Source organism: Chiroxiphia lanceolata, chromosome 16, assembly GCF_009829145.1.
Source record: "Chiroxiphia lanceolata isolate bChiLan1 chromosome 16, bChiLan1.pri, whole genome shotgun sequence".
Classification (NCBI taxonomy): domain Eukaryota; kingdom Metazoa; phylum Chordata; class Aves; order Passeriformes; family Pipridae; genus Chiroxiphia; species Chiroxiphia lanceolata.
This window is the reverse complement of record NC_045652.1, coordinates 2,592,415-2,617,531: the sequence shown is the minus strand read 5'-3', so window position 1 is coordinate 2,617,531 and position 25,117 is coordinate 2,592,415. Positions and strand designations below refer to the sequence as shown.

Sequence of the window (25,117 nt, the reverse complement as noted above, 5' to 3'; positions counted from 1 at the left end):
ACAGGAAGAGACACTCAGCATCTTCTTGCCTCGCTGCAGGGGACAGCACCTGCTTCCTCCACACACCATACTCTGCTTCACAGAAACCCTCAGGCTTTCTACCCTGCCCTGTTCCTCAGCCCCAGCTGAAGGCAGCAGGGCTAAAGCACTGCAGAGGGCAGCCTTTTCCTGTGACAGCATCTGTTCCCACAGAAAGCCTGTAAGATGATCTACATGTGGTTCTCCTTCTCACTCTGATCTCATGTGTCCCACCAGAGCCAGCTGTTCAACAGCGCTGCTCAGGCAAAGAGCTGCTGCCCTCACCACACTGGGGACATGCAGCTGGGCCCCGAGGCCACCAGTGCCACACTACCCATCCCTCAGCTGTCTCCCAGCACACTCAGGGAGGCTGTAAAAAAGAGGCCTTTCTGAGAACCCCAGTGCCAAGGGCATTTCATTGGTGTGATGCCACACAGATGTGTGGGCAAGTCAAACTGTAACCCCCCTGCCCTGTTTTCCCAGCCCCAACCCTGTCATGCCCAGAGTCTGCCACTCTTCTGCTGGGACAGGCTCCAAGAAATCTTATCAGCCTGAGGTTTCTATGGATTTGTTTCCTCCAATCTAGTTGTATCACTAATCCAGGACCCCACAGTCTTGCAGGTTGACAAGAAAGGCTGCACTGCTCAGGAAGCCCTCGGTGCAGGGTCTGAGCCAACCTCCCAAGGTCCCTGGAACACCAGGAAGTGTCACCAACCATCAGGCCAAGCTTGATGCACCCACCAGCTGCCTGCTGAGGCCGAGACCAGCACCCAGGCTTTGTCCCCGGGGTCCCAAGGTACTTACAGAGTGCTCGTCATGGTCAACACTCTGTGCCAAGACAGGGCTGAACGACACCGGCGACAGAGCCCCCGGCTTCTTCCTCACCGCCCGGATCTGCAGCAGGGCACGGAAGGCTAGGAGGGAACACGAGGCAGGTGACTGCACAGCCCAGCAGGACCAGGCCATGCCAGAGCTCCCTGCCTTGCCACAGAAACACTGTTGGCATGGGGCAGCTCCCCTGTGCACCCTGAGCACCCCAAAGCTAAGCGCTGTGGTTGGGCTTCCAGTCAATTCAGCTAGAGAGGGAAGAGATCTGCTGGCTGAAAGAGTCTGGGCACACAGAGTCCTGGTGGAGAACAGGCACAGTCATGGACATCCTTCAGGCCTGATACTGTACAAGTGTAGAGGCCCAGAGAAGTTGCCCTTAAGGGTGGGTCATTCCAATGACACAGTAAGAAAAACATGAGCTTGGCCTTGGGAGTGCACTGCAATCTACAGGATGGGGGGGGCTCATGTAAAACCACTCTGGGCTCATTCAGACCCCACAAAGCTCAGCCCTGGGGCCCAGCTGGCACTGGAAGCACTGTGCCTGCCATGGGCTGTGGTGGTGAGAGGCTCTGTACTGGCTGCAAACCCAGCTGGGGGGTTGGTGCTGTACTCCTGCCTCCAGCACAGAGATCCCTTGGTCCTCCCACCACCACAGCTCTGATCTCCACCCCTGCCCACAGCCCCATTTTCTATCTGCAGATCTTTAATATTGTTAGTTCCTCTGTGCCAAGGGCGCACACGAATGAGCCTGACATCTGTTCTGATGCAGCTGAGAGGACTTGCCAGGCATTTCCCTGGTCTTGTTGCACCCAGCCACTGCAAGATCAGCCTAGAGACAGAGGACAGAGGTACAAATACAACCTGCTCCCCTGCAGATGAGATAACTCTGTAACTGTTTTCAGTTGTGCCACTTATAGCCAAAGCTGTCTGGCACTTCTTCTGGTAAGATCTTGCTTTTGTTTACTGCATCTTTGCCATGTTTGAACTGTTTAGACTTAGTTTCTCAGGCCAAACATCTGTCTTAGCCTCTTTTTTTCTTTTCCTCAGAATTATCAGTTAGGAACAATCAAATACATCAGAGACCAGGCAGGGGGTAAAATACATGATCTGCCTATTCCAGCAAAAACATGGGCATTTTCTCAGGAGATTCCTATGTCTCTGTGCTTTTGAGAAAAGATGTGCAGTTCAGCAAATGCTGACTGAGTGTAGAAACAGGTATTTAATTTTTTCCATCTTTTGGGAACTGAGCAATGCAAGGGTTAAGCAGATCCTCCTAACTCCTGGCAAAGGACTCCAATTTGACTTATCTCATCTCTGCCTCCTGGTGAAAGCAAAGTTATCAGAAGAAAAAAAAAAATCACAGAAAGTACTTGGACAGCCCTCCAGTAGGGCTGGCTGTTATCTGGGCCAGATACCCTCAGGATAAAGCTTCTGCATCCCCTCCTTTGGGGGATTTTCCATTTTCCACACAAGAACTGCCAACATGGCACAGCTCAGAGCACCTTCACCTTCAGGTCCATCCCAGGGAGAGGACGAGTGGCCAGGGAGGCACTGGGCAAAGAGCCATTCTCACATCCAGGTGGGAGCAGCAGCAGTGGGATGCAGAGCCTTGGGGTGGGGTGTGTAAAACATGCTCCCTCTCACAGCCTGCACTGCCCTAAGAGGGGTCTGGGAGGGAGGAGGTGCCCGTGTCTCCGGGCACACAGGGACTCACGGAGCCTGCAGATGGGGCAGTTGTTGGCCTGGTAGCGCAGGGTGTCAGCACAGGAGTTGCACAGGCAGAGGTGTCTGCAGGGCAGGATGAGGGTGTCCCGCAGGTCCGACAGGCAAACCACACACTCGTTGCTGTTGTCGCTGTTCTCGTCGTCTGAAGGCTGCAAGGAGAGGGAAAATGTTGGCATGGAATGGTCAGGGGTATGCCAAACTGCCAAGGGACTCTGGAGCCTGGGGAAATTTCCCACCCAAAAGTCTGTGGTAGAGCTGGCATTCTCTTTTGTCAGCTCTCAGTGGGGGTTTCTGAAGGACAGCAAACTCCAGCCCACACAGCCCTGCTTGGACACTCCTTCATCCCAGGGCTCTGCTCCGAGCTCCCTGAAGGCCAGAGGCCAGGGCACTGCACTGGGAATTCTGGGCAGAGCTGTCCTTCCCCAGAGCCCCTTCGGGGAAGGGATCCTCTTAGCTGAAGGGTACCAGGAACCAGCTCCTGCCTTCCAGCCTGGTGGCTCCAGGGTCAGCAGGGAAGCAAGTTCTTTGGCACTCCAGCCTTTCTTCCCACACTGAGAGCATCTCCACAAGCAGCTGGACAGGCAGCAGGTCAGGCTGCCCCCAGGCTGGACAGGAGGAGGCACACCAGCCATGCCCAGCCCAGCTTCCACAGGTGCTCTGAACAAGTGAGGGAGTCAGTGGTTCTTCTGCACCTTCACCAGCTCCCGTGCTGGCACAAGCTTTGATGCAGCCTCAGGAGAACCAGCCTGGGATGTTCACCTGCCCACAACTACCCTGGTAAAAAGGCCTGTGTGCACCCATTCAACAGGAACATGCACCACACTCGTGTCTCAGTCACTCAGAGCCCCACAAACTGGATTACAGACACTGATCAAACTGTTGGTGGGAGGAGAAATGCACTTTCCAACCACAAGACTGACAGCAGAAAACTCCACTGTCTCCCCACCCATGTCACAGAAGTTGTGTCAGAATCACAATGACCCAGCATGGGGCACCTTCACCTGGTCCCACTTCACGAGGTCCCTTTGGTCACCAGGGCTAGAACATGCCACACCTTGGGCAACCTCAGTGTAAACAGCAACTGTGCTGCTGCCACATCCTCACCCAGCCTGCTGCCTGCCTGCACAGGGCTGTCTGTCCCATCACACCTGCCCCTCAGGTATTTGGGGAGGGAGGCTCTTTGCTGCCCCATTCACACAGTTTGCTGAGTACACCAGGAAGAACAAAATGGTCCCAGGCCACTTGTCTGATTGGGTCACAAATGTGTGATTGCTGGATCAAGAGAATCATTACAAGACCCTGGAGGACCCAAAAAGAAGCCTTCAATCCTCTTAAACAGATCCTGTGGAAGAAAAATCTTGGAAAAGACTTCTCCCTCCTGCCTCTCCAGGTACTGCTTGTTGGCACAGGGAGATCACAGGACACTCTGGGAAGGACACTGCATTGCCTGGAGAGGAAATCCTGCTTGTCTTGCTCTGTGGCTACTGCTCTGTTTACAAATCATGGACTACACGCCCTGGAGCTGTGTGATCCTGAGACCAGCAGTGGGGACACTCCACAGCCCAGGTGGCAGCAAAGGGCAGCTCTAAAAAGGCTAAAGGAAGCACAAAGCAGGCACGGATCCAGCAGCTGGGATCCAGCAGCAGCTCCTGCCTCAAGATGGGAATGTTTCTGGTTACGGCATTTGCATACACATCCCTTAGGGATGCTGTGCTCCCTCTTGCTGGGGAATGCAGGCTGCTCTCTGGCAAGCCCTAGAGAGCTCAGTTTTCTGAAACACTACAGGAACATGCAGAACTCCCAACCAGGAGAATGTGAAGGAGCCACGGGAGCAGAGAACAGACACCAGACACGACTGCCTTGATGCAGGGAGGCAGCAACAAACACACACAGCTTTCTACAAACCCTAAAATCCAGTGCTCTGAAACATCCATGGGGCACTGAGGCCCTTCTCTCGCAGCAATCCCAGCCCCAACGAACATCCTCAAGAGCCTCATGCTGCCTAAAATTATCTGAGCACAACTCCACTGACTGTTTAGGCCCTACACCAGTGAGGACCTGTCATCCCTGGTCCTCTTTGGTGCCTGCAGGAACGACACAGACTTTACAGTCACACTGGGAAGCACGTCCACATTGCCCTGACAATCCCCACAGTTAAGCTCCAAAGCAGAAGGTGCAGGCTGGAAACCCACAGCTCAGGAAGCATCTGTACCTTGGTCTCCTGGTTGTTTTTGTTCTCGATGCCGTAGATCTCCTGAAGCAGGTAGCTCACCCGGTCAACCTGGGGCAGAAGACAATAGTTGGAGTGCCAGCTGCTCTGTCATTGCTGTTCTGTGACCACCTTCCCTCCCTCCCCGTGTCAAAATGTCCACGTTACACCCACAGCTTCCCTACAGCAACATGGAAGAAAACAAACATCGCCAAGGACAGAGAATGAGAGTGGAGAGTGAGTCTCTCCTTGCTCAAAAAGTGCTGCCCACCCCACCTGGTGCAGGTAGGGAGCAACAACAGTGGCCAGCTGGGCTGTCAAAATAATCTAAAAAACAAGTACTCTGCTTGTCTCAGAGTATACACACCCATAGCTCAAATAATCCAGAGGCAATCAGCCTTCCACAGTCCTCTGTGGCAGTACTGCTTAACTTTAACCAAGATGAACTTCCACCCATTTCTGCAACCTCAGCAGAGAGAGGCTGTGCCAACAGCTCCTTACTGGCACACCAATGGTGGCACATCACCTCCCTGTTCACCCCCTGGGAGCACAAGGTCAAGCTTCTAAGGACAGACAAACCATTTCCCTTAGCATGAGAAGCACTCGACGTGTCCTGACTGCCATCCCCAGGCCCTTGGTGGCACCTGTAAATGGGAGGTGTGGTGGCAGAAAGTGCTCTAGGCACAGCTGGAAGTTACTCAGAGGGACACACTCCTCCAGGCCACGACTTCTGCAAACTGGCAGCTGCCTGCAAACCCCCCTGGGCAGCTGAACCACAGCACTGAGACAAGGAGGGCTGATGGGTCAAGTCCCTCTGCACTGGGGGTTCTCCTCTGTTCTCCAGCTTAGCCCTCCAGTACAGCACGAGACTCTCACAGCTGTGAGGAGCAGCCTCTACAAGGAAGCACAGAGATACTGGTCCCCCAGGATTCAGTCCTGTTTAACATCTTTATTTATGAGGGGACAGAGTGTACCCTCAGTAAGTTCACAGACAACACTAAGTTGGGTGGGAGTGTTGATCTGCTGGAGGGTAGGAAGGCTCTGCAGAGGGATCTGTAACAGCAGTGGAGGCTCAGGTTGGACATCAGGAAGAATTTCTCACAGAAAGGGTTGTTAAACACTGGAATGGGCTGCACAGAGAGGTGGTGGCGTCGCCATCCTTGGAGGTGTTCAGGGAATGACTGGACATGGCACTCAGTGCTCTGGTCTGGTTGGTCAAAGGTTGGACTCGATGATCTTGGAGGTCTTTTCCAACCTAAATAATCCTGGGATTCTGTGATCTGGTGCTACACAGCAGCTTCCCCAGAGCAGGTGTGTTGCTTTGCCTGCACAAAACCTTGCAACAGGTAAAAGTGTTGCCAGGTACCAAACAGACACATGTCACAAGCAGGGGAAGGACACACTTTCCTGCCATCTCCATGTCCAGCTGACAACATGCAGTGAAGCCGAGCCCCCAGGGCCCCAGTGCTACAACAGCTGTCAATCCCAGGGCTCCTGGCATTTCCACGTGTAACTGGCCTCTCTCCTCTCCTCTAGTCAAGCCAGGTGCTCAGTGAGCAGTGGCTTTTCCACAGGACTCCAGTGCTGCAGAAGGTGACACATGCCAAGAGGGGGGCAGGAGGGAGCTGTATCCAGCCCATCTGCCAGTTCAGAAATGCTCTGAGCTGGGACATGGCAGTGTTAACACACTAATTCCAGAGTCTCCCCGTGTAACTCAGTGTGCAGCTCACAGACAATCTGTTCTAGGCCTGCATTTCATGGCAATGAGATCAGCTGTTGGACTGCTGAGCAAAACCCTCTGCAGCAGCTCACAGCTCACCCAGGAAGTCTGGGGACAATTATGTGGGAAACATCCTTTTGTAAGATGGCATTTCAAAGAGAGCCTTGTTACAGCATCCTGACTCCTTGGAGGATCACAGTGAGCGACAGTGTGTGCAGGAGTGGTCAGCTCAAAGCAAAGAAGAGGTCAGGGAGGGAGAGACCAAAGTCTCTGCAGGAGCCTGTGTTCCTTTTAACTGCTTTCCTCTAAAAATCCTGAGAAACTCATGTCCCAGCAGGGAAAGGGTGAGCAGTGCAACAGCTCTTACTAGAAAGAACTCTAGGTTTTAAAAGAGTAGGAGTAATTAAGAAGTAGGAGATTGCAGACAATGCAGTCCTTCACCTTCACCCTTCTCCAACCTATCCCACACCACGTCATCCTTCCAAAGGCTTCTGTTGCTATTTCCAGCCTCACTGGATGCACACAGGAACCACAGGAACCAGGTTATGTTTTTCTGCCGATCCATCTGTTTGTATTCATCCAGACTGAATTTCTGTAAACAGGTTGGTACTTACACTATAACTGAACACAGCACAAAGCAGTTCAGCCCAGGGGCTGCTGCTTCCTGCTCCCAAAGTGCTTTAGAGATTGATGCCCACAAAAGGTACCCACAATCCTGGCAAGGGCAGGGAGGGGAAGACATAAGAAAAGCAGGGATGGCAAAGAATGTACAATGTTATAACATGGTTTACTCCAGACACAGACTCTACACCTCTGCTCTATGCTTTTAAGGGTGCAGATGCCATCTCAGTTTCAGTGGTACTGTGTGTTCTTTAACAAGAGCTTCCTTCTATTCCAAAAGCCACAGGAGAGAACTTAGAAACGTTACATTTTACTAACTGCCAACAAAAAAAAAAAGTACCCACAACTAAACACTGAGTGGGAAGGTTACACGCTCTGCCAGTAAAGACAGACAAGCACTCAGTGTTCCACTGCAGGAGTCAGCTAACCAAACCGTGGTAGGGTGGGAACTTCCCTGCAGAGCATTTCCAGCAAGACAGCCCTCCATGTGGGGAGTCTGCAGTGCTGAATGGAGAAGGATGCACACACTGCCTCAGTGTGCACAGTAACCCAGCAATGAGAGAGCTCACACCATGGAAGCACCGGTTTAGAGATAAAAACATTAAACCCCCTCCCTCAAAAAAGCCACAAGCAGGATAAATGAGAGGCTTTTCATCAACTGACAAACACTCTGATCTGAAAAATATGTGAGAAAGAGGCACTGTTGGCATCACATCGCTCTGCTCCATCTTCCAGCCGAGGCACAGCTCTCCTGGATGTTCCCACGACAAACCTGCCCTCACACACTCGACAGACTCCCTTCCAAAACAGGCTCTGATTCTATTAGAAATACTTGTGAGACCAGATTGATCAACCAGCCAGGAGACTGTGCTGCAACACAGCCAAGGGGAGCATCAAGGAAGATAAGGGAGCACAGATCAGTCTGGGACACACAGGGCTCAGAACGGATATCAGGCTGGAGTGGCAACTCCCACACCACTGGCACTGGGATAAAGCTCTGGGGGAGAGGGCCAATATTGCTGTCAGATGTCCAGTATGGACAGGCCATGAGTCTCTGCACAGAGCTGGGGAGCTAGACAGTGAATTACCAAATGCCATTTTCATATATGATTACTGACACTGTTTGTGGCTCTCTTCTGATCTGGGGACTGGAAGGTACATCTCAAAGCAAGAAGTGTCTTATTAAGGTACTTAATGACCTTCTTGGTAGTAAAAGGCTTTTTAATTCAGATCAGTAAACCTTAACCATCCATCATGAGCAGTCAAACATTTAAAGCAGAAACACAGCACACACCTAAGGGTGAAGGGATCAACCTCCAAAATCTCATCTCTTTCTCCATTTCAAGCTGATCTTTGCAGCAGGATCACTACCAGAGTTCTTCTCAGAAGCTGAAATCCTTGGCACTCTTAGCAGTTTGTAGTTGTTTATGTATTTTTGTCTATGCAGGACTGAATGCAATTTCAATCCTGATGAGGCACTACCCAGCTTCTGCACATCACACTGGGATGGGATACCAAAGGGCAACATTTAGGGCAGCCAGCAGCTCACTGCCTTTGCTTGTGATGTCTGAGCTAAAGAGGTGGGATCTCAGGCTCTCAGAGAACACCAAACATTCCCACTGGGTACAGTCAGGGAAGGGGGACAGACTTGGGACACCAGCAAGTCTGTAACCAAGAGTAGACAGAAAACAGGTACTTACGATCTGCTTCTGTTTTAAGGGCTTCACAGAAAAACTGCCATCAACGTGCTAGCAGGGCAAAAAAAGGAAACACATTAAATAGCTGAAAAATTAAATAAAATAAAAATTTGATTAAATAAAGTAATTAAAGCAGACTCGTGCTCAGGGTTGGTGTGTGCTAGCTATGGGGAGGGGAGGGGAGGGGATGTATAACCAGGACAGCCTGGATGGCAATCCCTCCCAGCAGAGTTAGTGGAACAGGGTATTGGAGCACGCCTTGTCTGCTCCAGCGCAGAGTCAGACAGACTTGGCTCAAGTTAAACCTTGCTGAAGTGGTCAGAGCACACACAAAACTCCCCTGGCACACTGGGTGCTTTCAGGTTGCAAGCAATCCAACTGGGTGCAGACACTTCTGCAGTCAGTCCAGCAGGACTTGGCAGGGGATATTTGTTAACACCCGAAATAACATCCAGCGACAGAGCCACTCTTGAGGCCAAAGCTCTGACAGAGCAAGAGGCTGAGAACAAGGTTTGTCCACTGGACAGAGTCAGAAACAAGTCACACGTGCTCCACATCCTCAGAGCTGTGAGCCTTTCACATCCTCAGTGGCAGCAGGTACAGGTGGAACAATTCTGTAAACCCTGGTGCCAGAACTAGTGATGCCAGTTCTACTTTCCCCATCATCCACAAGGGCCACTAAAAAGAAAGAAATCAACCCCCCTGCCATAGTCTAGAGAGCACCAAAGGAGACTCAGGGGATGCTCCAGCAGGTCCTGCTGCTGTGAACAGCTGCAGATGTGCATCTGTTTGCTGAAGGAGTTTCAGAAGGAAGGGACAACAACATCACACCAAAGACAAAACAGTCCTGTTTTCAGGCAAACAAGTTTCTGCCTTTGGAAGAGCTGCAAGGTCAAACTACACAAAGGATCAAGGTTGTTATTCTGATCTTAAAGATACATATAAATAGCAAGTTACCAGGTCCTGCTGGTCTGTCTGTCCTCTGGGGGATCAGCAGTGCTTATTAACAGGGACCTCCCCTGGATTTATGGACCTACACTTCAAAAGCTGCAATTATTCTAAGGATGGGGAACATATTTTAATCAAACAGGGAGGATGAACTCAACATGTACTCTGCCCTATGACTTTTTATTAAAAGTGAGATTTTAATCTTGTTCTAAGCATTCAGTGGAAGATGAGAAGTAAGAAGTGGCTGAACTATGACTATGAGGCTGAACTATGAGGGATTCCAGTGTGTTTTGGTTTTCCACATCAGCCAGAAGAGGAAACTAGAATAACATCCCTGCCCTAATCCCAGGGGTGCTGCAGCTGCCCATCTCTAATTGCCAGGAGTAAAACCACCTACAGAGTCAGTGCTCAGAACAACCTTTCTAACACTGGAAAACTCATTTTCTTCACAGATCAAGTCCAACAAAAAGCAACCTAGAACACTTAAAGCATCTTCCAGCCCCATGGCTTCCTTAGGACTGACTGTGCTTCCCATGCCCTCTGACTCAGCTCTTCACTATCCACATTATCCACCTGGGAGGAAGAGAAGTAAGACCTGGCAACTTGCACAGGGATGCGACAGGAACTGAGTGGATTGAGATACCAAGGTCAGCCACGTGCCAGCCTGTAAGTGGGGAATTTCCAATGGCACAGCACTGATGCTGCTCCCCTCTACATGCCCAGCTCTGCTCCAGCATCTCTTGCCTCACCTTAGCATGTCACCACAAGAATCACCTGCCCAGGGAAGGTGTGTGCAGTGTTACCACAGCCAGACACATTATGGTGTAGTTATGGATCTTGCAACTCTTTTGAGGGTCCAGTTATCGTGGGAAGAGAGTTTGTTATCAAGGCTTGTGCACAAAGTTTGGCTTGGCCTTACCATGCAGGCAGTGGTCACTACATCAAACACACCACCCAAGAGCAGTGAAGCTCACAGTCTTTATGCAGGATGTGTCCTAATTCTTCCAAAGGGCTTGGCCCTGTGTGTAAGCTAAGGCCAAACAATGGTGCAACAGGGTCTGGACACGGCAGATCCAGTTCTGCCCTGGAAAACTGCATGGTAGCAGCCATGGACAACATTTTCCACCCTCTCCCCACACACAGGAAACAGCAGCTGCAATTACCTGAGTGACCAGCTCAGGTACAAATGATAATTACAGGCTGCACAGGAGCTGCTGCAAGAGATTCCTTGTACTACACCACCACCCAGGAACGAGCCAGGACTCTGTTGGGCTAAGTGTTATATAAATACAAACTAATGACCCGTGGAAATGTTTACATACACAAGGACAAAGGGAAAAAAGAACTCATTTACCTTTTCAAATGCAGCCAGGAGAACATGGGCGTGACCAGTGACCTCAACCACCACTGCAAAAAGGGAAAGAGCAGATCTGGTTAAACCTTGTAAACAGCACGAGCATAAAAATACCCTGAGAGTTGCATTGTAGTCCACTGACATTTCTGAACTGCTATCTGTACTATTTTCATCTCTCCTGCATTTAAAACTTATCCTGTCAGGTTGATTCATCTCACTGGGCTCTGTGGTGGGCCCTACACAGCCATGCCTTCCTGGGTGCTCCAAACTATCCCACTTGGTTTTCAGAGGTTGTAAAGGGAAAGTAAAACAAAGCACTCAGTGGGATTCTGCTCTCCCCTCAAATTCCAGGGTTTAATTACCTGGATTTATCGCAGATCCATCTGGTTTAACAGCAACTGGCAGCACTTCCAGCCCTTATCACTTTATTTCACTCTAGTCAGACATGCTTATAAAACATTTATTTCTCATACCAGCTCCAGCCACTGAAATATTTCTGCCCAGTTCTCTGACTTTCTCCCCCAAAGATAAACATCACATCTTCCCTCCTCCAAACTCAAGGGTTCCTTCTGAGAAGGGGCTGTCAGAGGTTTTAGCAGTACATTCCTGGCCCCCTCAGCAAATAGAGAACAGGGGAGGTGAGGTACAATCCAAGTCTCTCTCACTCAGGACTCTGCAGTTCTGTTCAGCTCCAACTGGTTGGGCCCTTTTGCTTAATTCTGTTCAGACTCATCATATGGAAGTGGGAGGCAGAAGTGGTGGAGGAGTCACAGAGGGAAGGGAAGGCATGGAACCACCATTTAATTTTACTAAACACAAGCAGTTACAGGCCAGCTGTAATTTTCCAGGTGCTCCAGACACACAAGGCCAGCTCCTTCCAGGTCCACCACTTTAAAATGCACAACAATTTCCTTAAATCTTGCTCAAGTGTCACATATTTTTGTGCTGATATTCTTTCCAGGAGAGGATTTAAAAGCAATTCCCTTTCCAGGTTATTAAAATAGATGAGAGTACATTATTGGCTAAGACTGGGCATGGTATGTGCATAAATGTATGCTTCCCATGCTGCCTCCTGTTCTATTTTTGATCCTTCTAGACATGCCCAACATTAGAGAGCATAAATACCTTGCCAAAAGTTCCATAAACAGAGGAAGGTGTTTTATATTATGGTAAAGAAATATACATATATGTGGATTTTACTAACAGTGCATGAAATCACTAAAAATAGATGCACTTTACAAGTAATTTCCTTTATGTTGCACTGTGCTTTGTTAGTCACACTTTAAATTGGTTCATCCAGTTCTATTTCAGTCTGCTTGGAAGACTGTAAAATAATGTAATGAGTTTCTGGCCTTTTCCACATCTACAGCATAAGAAACTGTGCAAGTGACTGACCTGAACAATGTGATCAACAATGGATTTTTTCCTTCTTAATTATCTTAAATTTTGTAAAAAATGTCACAGAAGTGAAATGCTGGTCCTGCTGACCACAACACACCCCCAGTTTCAAAGAAAATGTGACTTCCTTGTGCTCTTTTCATTGCTGACAATTCATGTGAGTGCAAACACATGGAGCCCAAAAGCACACACCCCACTAAGGGAAATACTGTGCAAGGTGAGTAACAATCTAAATATTTACTGGACTTCCCTCTCCAAAGCAGCAATCCACTTTAAAAATAATCAGAAAATAATCATAATTATTAATTATTTTAAAATAATCAGGAATTATTTCTGCTCAGAGGTTACACTCTTTTATTGCAACCATTCATCACCTTCAGAAAAAAACAGGAGAATTTCAAACTGCTGAATGAAACTACATTTGGTTGAAGAGTGGTCTGAGCATTTTAAAGCCATTTCCTTTTCTCTGCCCATTTCTAGGTTTTTATGAGGACATCTTACCCCTCAACGAGGGAGAAAATACTCCCTCCCTCCTTCTCTTACAAACTGCAAAAGTAAAAACCAAACAATAAAGAAGTAATTTGCTCCGATTTGTGCCTGGTATTGGTGGCAGAGCCAGGAGCTCTCCTAAACACCCCTCCAACACTAAATACCTGGCCATTTTTCCTGTTAAAAATGCAGGCTAATTTTAGAAGTATGTTTTCATGCAAGAACTCATGGTTAGCCAGGCCCTTTTAATAAAGGGAAGTTAAGGCGAGCTCCTGAAATATTTTTATCCTGGAAAGGCTCTCCAAGGAGCCACATAAGCTCAGAGGGAGACAGGAGAATTCCAAGGGAGCAGAGCACCGTGCTTACCATCCCCTTCATCCACCACTGCTCGGATGACCACAGGGAACACACCACGATCCAAGTCAAAGTTCAGCTGGGGGGGAACAGAAACGAGCTCAGGTTACACAAGACACACCAGGCTTGGTGAAGACAACACTTGAGATCATGTAAGATCAGAGCAATGAAGGTCCCTTCTGACAGGCCCCCAGCCCCTGGTCTCAAATGCTATTTAATTCTCACTAATCCACATATCCCAGAAGTCTCCTGAGTGATTTGTAGTAGGACAAGTTTGTTGGAATATATCCAATGCCACAATTTTGCCTGTGTATGGCAGGACAGGTAAGGCTTTAGCACAGCAGTACATTGTGCTCCCAACACCACTAAACAGACCCTGACTCTTGTATGAAGCTCCTGAAGAGAAAAATCTGTCAACCTTCAAGTTCACATAACACCTTAAGGAAACACCAGACTGATTTCCATCTCTTGGCATGTTATGAAATTCAGGTCCTTGACCTTCTAATGGGCGAGAGTGAAAATTTAAGATCTCACTTGAGTGCAAGGAAAACAGACTCAACTTCTCCCTTTGCCCTGCACTTCATTAAAGCACTTCAAAAGCTCTGTGTCATCTTAGAAACACAAGGAAAAGGCAACCTTACAGACACTGTCCTATGCCAGGAACGGAAGTGGCTCAGAGACTGGATTTCTGGTGGTTTTTTTAATTACTGACTTGGAGATTTTTGTCTCATCTCTTGCCAAGACTAAAAAAAAAAGATGTCATTTCACCATGGTGCTCCAGGTAGTCTGTTTTCAGTTTTCCCATGAAAACTGAGACCCAATTCCAATCCAGGTAGTGCTTTGGGGCTCCTCTAAGTTTCCTGCAGCCCCAATGTCATTTGCAGCGTGACTCGCTCCAGCTGGTCCCTCAAAAGGTTAATTATCAAGGCAGCCACTGGCACAAATGGCCACCCAAACCACCCAGACTGCAGGGAAGGTGACCCTCAGTGCAAGCCTAATAGTTGAAAATTAATTACCATCTAAATGCTCATCCTGAAAGGAGTGACACCTGTACACTGGGATACCTGGTCAGCCACCAGCCCATGAGCCACGTGGCTGTGCCTCTGCCAAGAGCTCCCACGGGAGGTGTGAGGATTCCAAACAGAAAGCATGTGCTGGAAGACCCTTATGATGTGACCAAACCTTCTAACCTTGAGGAATGTCGATTTTCATCCTCTGTATGATGGTTTTATATTTTACTACTCCTTTAACTACCAGAATCTATTCCTCTTTCCAAAACAGCAGAGTAACAGAGCAAACACAAAAATCTCATTTAACCTCTCAGGGTTTGTTACAGAACAGACTCCTTGAGCCACTATTTTCCAGCTTGCATTTTTGAACTGTTCTGGCACGGCACAGAGGAAAAATTCATTGAGGACAATGGATTAAAATAGCTGAAAGAGCTTATGGTTTTGCTTTGCTTCCTGCTTTGATTTATTACTGCATGACAGAAATTGTTCTTTGGCTGTTTGAAGGGAAAGTCATATCACAGAACTGAGGTTGCTTTACCTTGTAAACTTCGGAGTTCTCAAACAAAAGGCCTCTTTAAGGGACCATTTCACATTAATTTGTATGGCCCTGAGCACAACTGGCTCAACACAAGCCATACTCTGTAACTTCCAAGCAAACCAGTGTATTGGGAAGACAAAGCAAACTTTTATAGAGCTTTCCACAGAACAACCCAACATAACATTACTGTCCTTTCTGTGGGCCAGCCAAGAACCACGTCACATCCGAGTATTACGCTGAGCAAAAATATGAAGCAAATCTGGGGTTTTTGGACAAAGCTGGAAAGAAATCTGAAATGTGCAACTGTGCACAGCTGAGTGTACACACTGTCAGCTCTCCCAGATAAAAGGGCTGCATTTTGGTGGGCAGTTAAGAAGATTTAGGACCAAGACTGATAAGTACAGAGAGCTGAAATGGGAGGAGAAACACTTCCAAATCATAGTGCTCATTCCATATTTTCTCCAGCTCCAGTAACACCAATGAAAAAAGAAAAATAGGAGGATGCAGCAGAACAAGCAAAGGAAGCTGGAAGCTCATTTTTCTACAGCATCTCTCCCTTTAAGCTGTCAAAGGGACATGACTTTAGTACTTGAGTTAAAACCTTGCTGACAGGAACAAAAGTGAAAATTAAGCTCCACAATTCTTTAAGAAGAAAGGGATCTGAGCTCCTGCTTTCCAGCTCTCTCAGACAACAGAAGGGATTGAAAAGCAGCTCTTCCAGGCTTTTGTAGGCTGAACTTGTGAAATCATCTATTGGCAGAGAAGCCAAGACATCAGGAGACCAGACTCCGCAGGCTCTTGGTAACCACCACAGCATTTTTTAAGGCACGGGACTGATTATAGTTATAGCTGTAACTTCAAGACAATAGCTATTCAATCTTTCAAAATACATGAAAGATCACTTTTTCCTTTTTTTTTTTTTCCTTTTTTTTTTTTTTTTAAATTTTTCTTTTAAATAGGTAGTTATCTACCAGGGTTCACACACACGATACTCTTGCACAGGTTTGGGTCAGGAATTGAACACTCTATCAGTGTTGATTTCCTGGGAGAGGGGTCCACAGGAACAAAATATATTATCAGCAGCTACAGACCAACTCCTCTGCTTTAGAAATCTCTTATGACAATTCTGCACAGAGCAGGGGAAAGCCCAAGGCCTCCCTGCTCTGGTCACATGCAGGGGTGTCCTAGTTAGAACAGATGGGACCGATTCATCACTGTATGGGTGTAACCCAAAACTGTGTATTCTATAGCCTTCCATGCCATTTCCCAGAAACTGTTATCAATGAACCATTTACACCCTCTGCCCATAGAGCCTGACTCCTCAGGCTATAAACTGGGTGTTAAGAGGCCTGCGAGATAGGAGGATGCTCCTGTCCTCACACCCTTTGTGGAGTTCCCCGCCCTGAGGCACTGGGCATTCCTGCCTGAACTGGAGGATATATAATCTTGGAGTCTTGGGACTTTTTTAACCACTCGTGGGATCCAGAGGAAGACTGCAGACCACCACTCTCAACCAGACTGAGACCACCACTCTCGACTGGACTGCAACCACCACTTTTCAACCAGACTGCAACCATCGCTCTTGACTGGACTGCAATCACCACCCTTGACCAGACTGCACCAGCACTCTCACCAACAGGTTTTCCCCTCTCCTTTTACTTTGGACTCAGGGGGCCCAACAAACACCACTCTGTTCATGCCCCAGGGTGCTGGGTTATACATTTGGGTTTTGTGGGTTAAAACCAATTGTTTGTCTGTATAATCGTACTTATTGTATTATTTTATTAAATTGTTATTCTGACTTATAATCTCTCCTTTGAGTTGAGTTCATTTCCCCTGCTGGTTTACCTTTAAACCAACACAAGGGGAAGCAAGAAGCAGAAACTTACTTGGAATTTTGCAAAGATACCAAAGATACCAAAATTAACAGCACTCCCAAATTTTGCCATGTAGGAATAGCCACAGAGCTTAATTAAAACCAAGCCCTTGTCTGTTTGCAGTTATGGGTTAAACTAAGAGGAGGACACCATTCCTTTATTCAGCACTGATGCACCAGTGTGAATCTGCCCCAGGAGGAGAATATCCCCTCACAGCACTGTACTGCTGCAGTTAATAGTGCAGGATGTGGCCCTTAAACACCACTAGAGCAGTGTACTCCAAACTACTCTGATCATTCATCCCACCATGAGCACATATTCCCAATATATGTGTGTTTATAATTTATGAGATATATACATGTATTACTGAAGTTCTTCCTGCACCCCAGTGAATTGCCTTGTATGCACCTCACTTTGGAGAACATTGTTCTAGAGGACCAGCCAAAAACCCCAAAATCTTAGACCTAAAACCCACCAAAACAGAGACTGAAAAAAATATTTGTTCCCACAAGCTCTTTGGCTGGCAGGGAGAGGAAGGCTGAGGAGTGGCAGGTTCCTCCAGGAAAAGCTCCAGTGCCAATCTCTGCTGCCTCTCTCCTAAACCAGCTGATCAGTGATATCAGAAGTTTCCTCCCTGTTGGCCTGATTTACCTGCCAAGTTCCCAAGTACCCACAAAACACACTGTGGCAGCTGGGAGAGTGTCTTCCAGCCATAACTTCATGGCACTAAATGGAGACCAGTGCTTCTGGGACAACAGGGGTGTGGACAGAAGGGGACACTGAGAAGAGACTTACCTCATCATCCTTCCACTCTGAGAAATCAATCTTGAAGGAAGGCAGGGAGAATTGCTGGCTTACCCCTCTCTTGTAATGAACCGTCTCCGACTGCAGAGAGGGATTCTTTGTGCTGTATCTGAAGAAAGGGGGGGAAAAGAAAACTTGCTGTAACAAATGACTGCTCTCTGCCAAGCTCTCACTCACTCTGCCTTTCAGGAATCACAAGTGGCAGCTCTAAGGGCAGAGCTGGCAGGGGCTGGCAGCCATTCAGTGGGGACACAAAGAGGGAAGGGAAAGGTCAAAGCGAGAAGGTGAGCACAGGGAAGGGAAAGCAGCGCAGACAGGCAAGGTCTGATCGTGTCCATACTGACCTGCCTGGAAACACTAGGTGTCAGGAGTACAGTGGGGTGCAGCAGCTTGGCAAAGCCTAGCTCCCTAAATCCAGGGCCTGGCTTTCAGCCCAGCACAGTCCTATTTTCTGCAGGAAACCCAGGAAGAACCAGCAGTGACCTAACACACAACCCAGCAGCTCTCCCGTGCCTTGTGGAGTAGCTCTGCAGTGGAAAATGCTGCTTGGCTCCACCATCCTGGTAAGCAAGAGCCATTGCAATCCACCCCTCTGTTCCTCATGTGCTTCCCCAAGGTGCTGCAGGGCTACCAATGCCACGTGAGAGACACCAACCATCCTGCATGCAGGCCACACAGACAGGAGCCACGATTCTTCCACTGCCTCAAGGCTGGGATGAACATCTGGAACGGGACCACAGCTACCATCCACCATCTTCTGCATCCAGAACCCATCCAGTGCTTTCTGCCCCAAGAGAGATGTCTCCTTGCCCACTACCCCTGTCCAGAGGGTGATGCCTGAGCTGGATGTGCACAACCTCTCTCTGTGCCACTTCTGGCACAGGAGAGGAGGCAGCAAACCCCAAAGCAGGGTGGGAACATCTGAAGCTGGTTTTACCACCAAAGCCTTTCTTGTCCAACTACCAACTGTGTGCTCAGAGCACGTTTGCAAACCAGAGTGAATGTGAGAGATCCCTTGCCCAGGAGACTTACAGTGCAACAACAGGCTCCCTCAGCACGGTGACGAGACGCACAGCACAGTGATTGGGACGCATTTTCAAGCTGAAAGTATAAGAACCTGGATACCAGGAGATGATGAATATTTATTAATTCCTCTCAAACTCGAGGAGGAAAAACCAGGCTCCCCACTGGCATGAACTGCTGCCTTTCTCTGGAAAGCCAGAATTGTTCCTGTACCCTCTTGAGGGTCCAGAAGGCTTATCAAGTGTCACAAGATCAACGTTAAATTCTGGAAGGCCGTGACAAAGGGCAGGTTCAACATGTGCACTCTGCTCTTCCTGCCAAGGCAGGTGCATTATGTTATCTATGACAACACCCTCAAAGCCCATTTTGTACTGTGCTGAAATTATGCTGCTTTACTAGAAGGTCTCACTCCATCCTTTGCATTTCAAGCATGGTGTGGGAGAGATCAGAATGACAGGTCTTTTATATGTGAATTACAGAGCGAGCAATTGAGTGAAGTTTTATTTACTGAGTTGTCAAGCACAATGAATAGAGCAAGCCTGTATCTGGCTCCCTTTGTGGCACTCTCAAAGCTCCTCAGCTCTGCAGAGAGGCACAATTCTCCCTCCACAGCTGGGAAAGCAGAGGATGGAAAACTGACTTATCTGAAGTGACAGCAAGTCAGGAGCTTACTGGAAATAAAGTGCAGAGGAGAGAGTGGAGCTCGGAAAGGGGTGTAAAGAAGCTGCTGCTGAGTGCCAGGAAGGCTGGAGGATCTGCACTTACAGCACTAGAAGCTCAAACCAATCTACAACAGGAAAACAAATAACACTATTCCAAGGAGGACAGGGAATAACAATACTCACATTGATTTGCTGCTCTCACTATCCCTGGGAAGAGGAAACCAGGCACACAGATCTTCTGAGCTCAAGAGTATGACCAAGTTATTAAGGAGGCCTCCCCAAGTGAACCAAGTGAGCTTTATGCCTTGGACTGTGTGACTGCCTAACACACATCAGACTTGATCTGAACCCCCCGAGACAACTCTGGACACCTCCAGTCAGCAGCCAGAGCTGAGGCTGCTGAGCACCAGTGGGCTGGTGAATTCCCTGGAAGTCTGGTGAGCCCAGACTGTCCCAGAGATCGATCAGCTTTCCAAGGTGATGCACAGGTTCCATGCACAAGCACACACTCCCTGTGCTGCACAGGAGGACAACCTGGCAAGCTGTTACAAAGCAAGTGTCCTGCACAGCAGGGTCTAAGTGGCATCTGCCCATCCCCAGCCCCTTTGGTTGGCATCTGCTGTTTTTATAATCTTCTATTCCATACCTGATCTGCTGGGGGCTCACAGCAAACAGTAGCAGAGAAGCTCTGCAGAAGTGTTACAGAAACAGAAAGCATGTATTAAAGAATAAAGGACAGCAGAGGAGTAACACACTGCCTCTCCTTGCATAAAGACTGAGAAAGCTGAATGTCTGAGCTGCTATTGCTCAGACTGCACCGGGCCAGGCTTCCATCTAGAGAGACTTCCAAAAAGAAACCCCTTGGGATCACTGGAAGGTCAGGGTAGTGGAGAAGTGAGTGGGATCTGTCCTATTAGGTCAGGACCAAACAAAAATCCTTGGTCACAGTATTTTAAACCTGTTTGTTTGTTCAGGTACCCCTGACAGCACGAGAACCACCAGCAACACAAGGTACATGTGCTGACTGCAGCAGCAGCCCCCAGCTCTGTCCTCAGGGCTCATGCAGCCCATCTCCTCCTGTGAGCTGTGTGACACACACAAAGCAAAGTTTACACTCTGTACTGACTCCTTCCTCCCCCATGTCAAACCCTTCCACCCCCAAAACCAGCTGTGTATCAGAGAACCAGCAGATGAGAGGCCCTGTGACCACACCTCAGTGATTTTTGAGAGAACAAGAACAAACTAAAATTACTCCTCAGCCTCTCTCCTCCAGCACCAGCTGAGCAGCACTCGCTGCCTGCACGGAGAGACTCAGCCTGTGGCTTCTCCCTGTGCCCAGTCCAGACCTGCAGACCCTCAGTAGCTCCCAAGCCTTGTTACAGTTTGGGAACCTCTGGCTAAACAGAGTTAAACTTCTGTTGCTACATGTTCACCAGAGACCCAGCATGAATTTGGAAGGGGTTTCCCCCTCTCCCTCATCCTTGATCAGCACCTGGAGAAGTTCTCAGCAGGGCACTGGTCCAGACCCCTCACTGCTGTGCTCCTCATGCTCAGCTCTGCCTGGCACTGGGGCTGCCTTGGGCAGTCAAAAGGCAGTTCCTGCTCTCACAGGCACACCAGGACCTCAATGAGAAGCACCACGTGAGGATCCTTGCCAGCCTGCAAGCCTGAGTTGCACAGAGCACTGTCCAGGCTCTGCTCCTCAGGGAAAGCAGGATGTATGGAGCAATGCTGCCTCAAGGTAACACTTCTGACTAGAAACATCTGAGGGAGTCTGTGCTTTGAAGAGCCTGTGGACAAGAGTCCTCTTTCTTTAGCAGCAGCTCTGCATGTTCCATGGCAATTTCCAGTGAAGAGAGGACAAGGCAGGGTTACATGAGAGCCTAAGAGGGTACTCAGGAACCAATTCTTCCACTGCCACTTCCACTGCCTGTCAGGCTCCATGTCCTCTTACAGGTGGTGAGGTATGAGCCAGTCATGTTCTGCTGGTGTTCTAAGGGACCAGAAGTTAATGAGGAACAACCACACTCGTCCTCCTCTCTTCTACCTGCTCACTCCCCTTTCATTTTGGGCCAGGATCTCACAGGTTGCTTTTGGAGAAAAGGAAGCTGAACAAATGTCTCAACTCAAAGTGATTTTTATTGATAAAAGAAACACTACCAAACTACAAGAAGGCCATAGCCCTGGGTCTCAGTCAGAGTCAGACAAGATCCACTCCAAAGAGGCTCTCACAAGGAGTTTGGAGGTTAACCAGGTGCTAAGATGCTGCACTGCAGTCCCTGGCAGCCTTCTCCTCCCCTCCTGCTTCCTCCAGGACTGAGTTTCCGCTCTGAGCCAGGAAAAACCAAACACCTCCCCATGCAGCTGAAACCCTTCTGCCCATACCCCACTCCAGCCCCTGCAGAGTTCTGCCCTGAGCTGCTGGGAGCACAACACTTCAAAGCTCACACAACAGTACACAGAAAGGCACAAAGGCCACAACTCCTATTACTGGCAGAGGGTTTGTCTGCTCCGTGAAATCTATAGAATTTGGCTCTCCAGCCTGTGAACTTTGCACACCACAGTGTTCCCTTGGGGACTGGTGTGGGTCTGGATCAAAGCTGTAAAGGCTTGTGACGAGCACAAAAAAACCAGCACTCGCCTCTGACTTCTCCACACAGAAGAAATCTCTTCACAAAGAATTCATATTAATCACCACAGCCCACGGCCAAAAGCAGCAAGAGCACCTTTCAAAGGCCCTGAACAGACAGAGGCTATTAAATAACCAAAGGAATATCTGAGTCCCTCTGTGTCTCCTACGCAAGCCTGAATCAAAACAGCCTTGCACTGAGCTGGATTTCATTTTGTGACCCAGCTCTTCAAACTTCCACACGCAGAGAGAACAGGGAATCACTGCAGTGTCCGTGCACTGCAGTGATCGTGGGAGGATGTTTGGGATGAGTGTAGTGGGCACTGCAACACAAACAAGGAAATGGGATTTCTTTTTTTAATACATCCATTTGCCCATCAGCATCACAAACAGCACAGCCCTGAAAAGGGCAGGGATTGCAGAGCTGGACCGACCTATTTTCATTCTGTTTTCTCTTCATAACAAGAAAATAGAGGTTGGCAACATTACTGGGATATGGGAGAGAACCTTTTCTGTCCAAAAAGGAAGATCTTTTTCAGAAGAACAGGCTGCAAGACTCAAACCTCTCACGTCATATTTATCATGAGCTGCTGATCTGCCTGGATGGCTCATGCCTTTAGAACTGGCTCTTTTAAGTGCTTCCAGCTACAAGGGTTGGTTTGACTTCTTCCCCCGAGGAAACAACCACTGCTGTCATGTTTGAACTATGCAATCCTTCCTGCCAGTCAGCAGGATACCTGCAGCTGGAAGAGTCCCAGGGGCCCTCCCAGGAACAGGCTAACAGTGTGCACATCAAGGCTTTTGCCAGAGAAGGAAGGGATGCATTCACAGAGCACTCACAAAAAGAAAATACGAACATCTCTGAGCCTGCTCCAAAAACACACTTGTCTCCTAACCCAAAGACATCTCGGGGTATGAGCACATGAACCAGATACTGCAGAAGGCAGGCTATGAACTGGGAGTCCTTTCATTATTCTCTACAAGCCCTGCAATGGAAATGCAATGCAGAGTCCCCTCTCCTCTAGAAAGAAATCACATGCTTGGGGCAATCACTAGCAAGTAGTCAATGTACAGTTCACACACCTCCATGTTTTTACCAAATCCCAAAACCAAAGAAAATGGACACAATTGGAAAAATAAATAAAACTGAAGGTATTGAGGGCCTTGAGCTGTTCAGAGGCAGGTCAGTGCTAATTCCATGCCATTAAAGGGACTCTGGACATAGGTAGATCTCTGTTATCCTTGGGGTGATGAACCAGCTGGTCCTCTGAGAACTCGTGTTTTACTCTTTAAATTCTGACCACAAAGGAATCAAGCAAAAGATATTTTAAAGGTGAGAGCAACAGTCCCCTCTACATATAAACAAATTCCCATTTCACCCAAGAGGCTTTTACAGATACCTGCACTAGCACCCGAAAGCGCAAGGGACCTTCCCCTGGGCACAGGGCTGGAGAGGTGAACACACCTCTATGATCACCAACACCACACATTCATCTTCACCAGACTCTACTGGTCACCTGTGGTCCCACAGAAGTGATGACACAGCTCCCTGTGAAACTCAGAGTTCAACAGTTCAGGACTAGAGGCAGCAGCTGTTGGGAGCTACGTGTTCCCAAGATCTCGGCTGGGAAACAGCAGAGTGGAGCAAAGTTACCTGGGAAAGTCTGCTGGACACTCCTCTGGGACAGGTTAGCACAGGCAGCACAGACTGATAAAGCCACCAGCTTTTAAACAGAGCCCAAATAACTCCAGGAGGAAGCTCCCTGGCTTGCAGAAAGGATTCCCTTTGGCCAAGGACACCAGCTGATCCCAAAGGCACAGCTTTGTGGCTCTCAGGTGAGCAGAAGCTCCACAGCAAGCAAAGCCTCTGCTCAGGGAGAGCCACCTCCCCTCCCTCCTCTCCCCCCAAACTGCATGACACGTTCCCAGCAGGAGTTTCTAAGGAAGGATCGCTGATACTATCAGGATCAGTGGTTGTTCCAGCAGAGAAGCAGGAATAACTTGTTTAGCACTTCTAAGGAGCCATGCTGCAGGATGGGAGAAAATTCCTGCTTTTCACAAGGGTCCAGAAAGTTTCTCCCATTTTAGGATTTAGCATCGATTTAGGAGAGTGGAAAAAAAAAAAAAGTACTTTGTTTTAAAGAGCATCTTCATCCCAATCGAGTGCAATAGAAAAAGTTTCGAATTTATACGCAGTACAGCTTTTGCACATGCCTGTTCCTTGAATGTAGCACCAAAAGAAATTGAGGAAAAGGAAGATCTACCAGCCCAGGCAGGGAAAGCTGCATTCCTGTTAGTGCACTGAAAATGCACTCGCTCCACTCAGAGCTCTAAGAATGCAGCCCGGATTTTTTTTTTTCCACCAGAATTTGAAAAGAGTAAATCAAAGTAATTATAGCACTGCCCTTACAGAATTGCTTTGCAAAGCTGAAATCAGAGCTTCAAAAGGTTTTTACTAGCAGCCAGCAAATCCAGAGAAGCAGAGATGCCTACTTGGGCAGCTGCACTAGCCCCAAGACGTGCTTCAGGAGCCACTTCCACTGGGAAAATAGCCTGGGTTGAATTAAAGCAGCTTATAAAGTCTATATTTGTATCTCACTTCCCCCAGCCCTTATTACCTACACATCTGCATGAAATCAGGATCATGCCTTCCAAAAGGTTCCCTGGCTTCTGCACCCCACACTTGTGTAACATTTATTGTCTGAGAACTCCAGAGCAGAGACAGACAGTTCATCACTCCTGTACTATGGGGAAATGAAAGTATGATTTAATAAACAAAGGGCCAACAGTGGAAGCAAGAGCTGAGTGTGGGTGCTTTGGCTTTTGAGAAGGTTTAGTGCACCAGGGGCTGCTGCCACCTCAGCAGGGCAGCACAGAACCATCAGCCCCACACTGTTAGTGGGGAAATAACTGCTGATCCTGGTTTCATGCAGAGGGCTCATTAACACAGGCTTCTCCTCTGCCATCTAACAGAGCTCCCTCTCTCAGTGAACCATGGACAGGGTGGATTAACAATTCGTACTTAAAAAAAATTCTTTGAAGTTGACAGATGTGTTACCTTTCAGAAACTCTACCTAGGAATTGTCCAAATTTCATTTAAAAGCCATTGGGTAGCTCGTGTTTGCTGCACAAGCTTTAAAGAGCAGAGTGGTGACAGTCACTGGCTCAGTGTATGGCACTAAATTTCAGGAAAACGTGTTCTTAAGTGAACCA

The 25,117-nt window shown here is 48.4% G+C and overlaps 1 protein-coding gene across 4 annotated transcripts in view; it reads right to left on the bottom strand.

Annotated features, from left to right (window-relative positions):
- MGRN1 (mahogunin ring finger 1) overlaps nt 1–25,117 on the bottom strand; it is a 53,064-nt gene that overhangs the window by 6,978 nt on the left and 20,969 nt on the right. For all 4 annotated transcript variants that reach the window (XM_032703619.1, XM_032703620.1, XM_032703622.1 and 1 more), the window contains exons 5-11: nt 17,582–17,699; nt 13,374–13,440; nt 11,121–11,173; nt 8,822–8,869; nt 4,784–4,852; nt 2,561–2,720; nt 823–932 (exon numbers count right to left, since the gene is read on the bottom strand). In XM_032703619.1, coding sequence (XP_032559510.1) covers nt 823–932; nt 2,561–2,720; nt 4,784–4,852; nt 8,822–8,869; nt 11,121–11,173; nt 13,374–13,440; nt 17,582–17,699 — 625 coding nt within the window. The remainder of the gene's footprint in view (nt 1–822; nt 933–2,560; nt 2,721–4,783; nt 4,853–8,821; nt 8,870–11,120; nt 11,174–13,373; nt 13,441–17,581; nt 17,700–25,117) is intronic.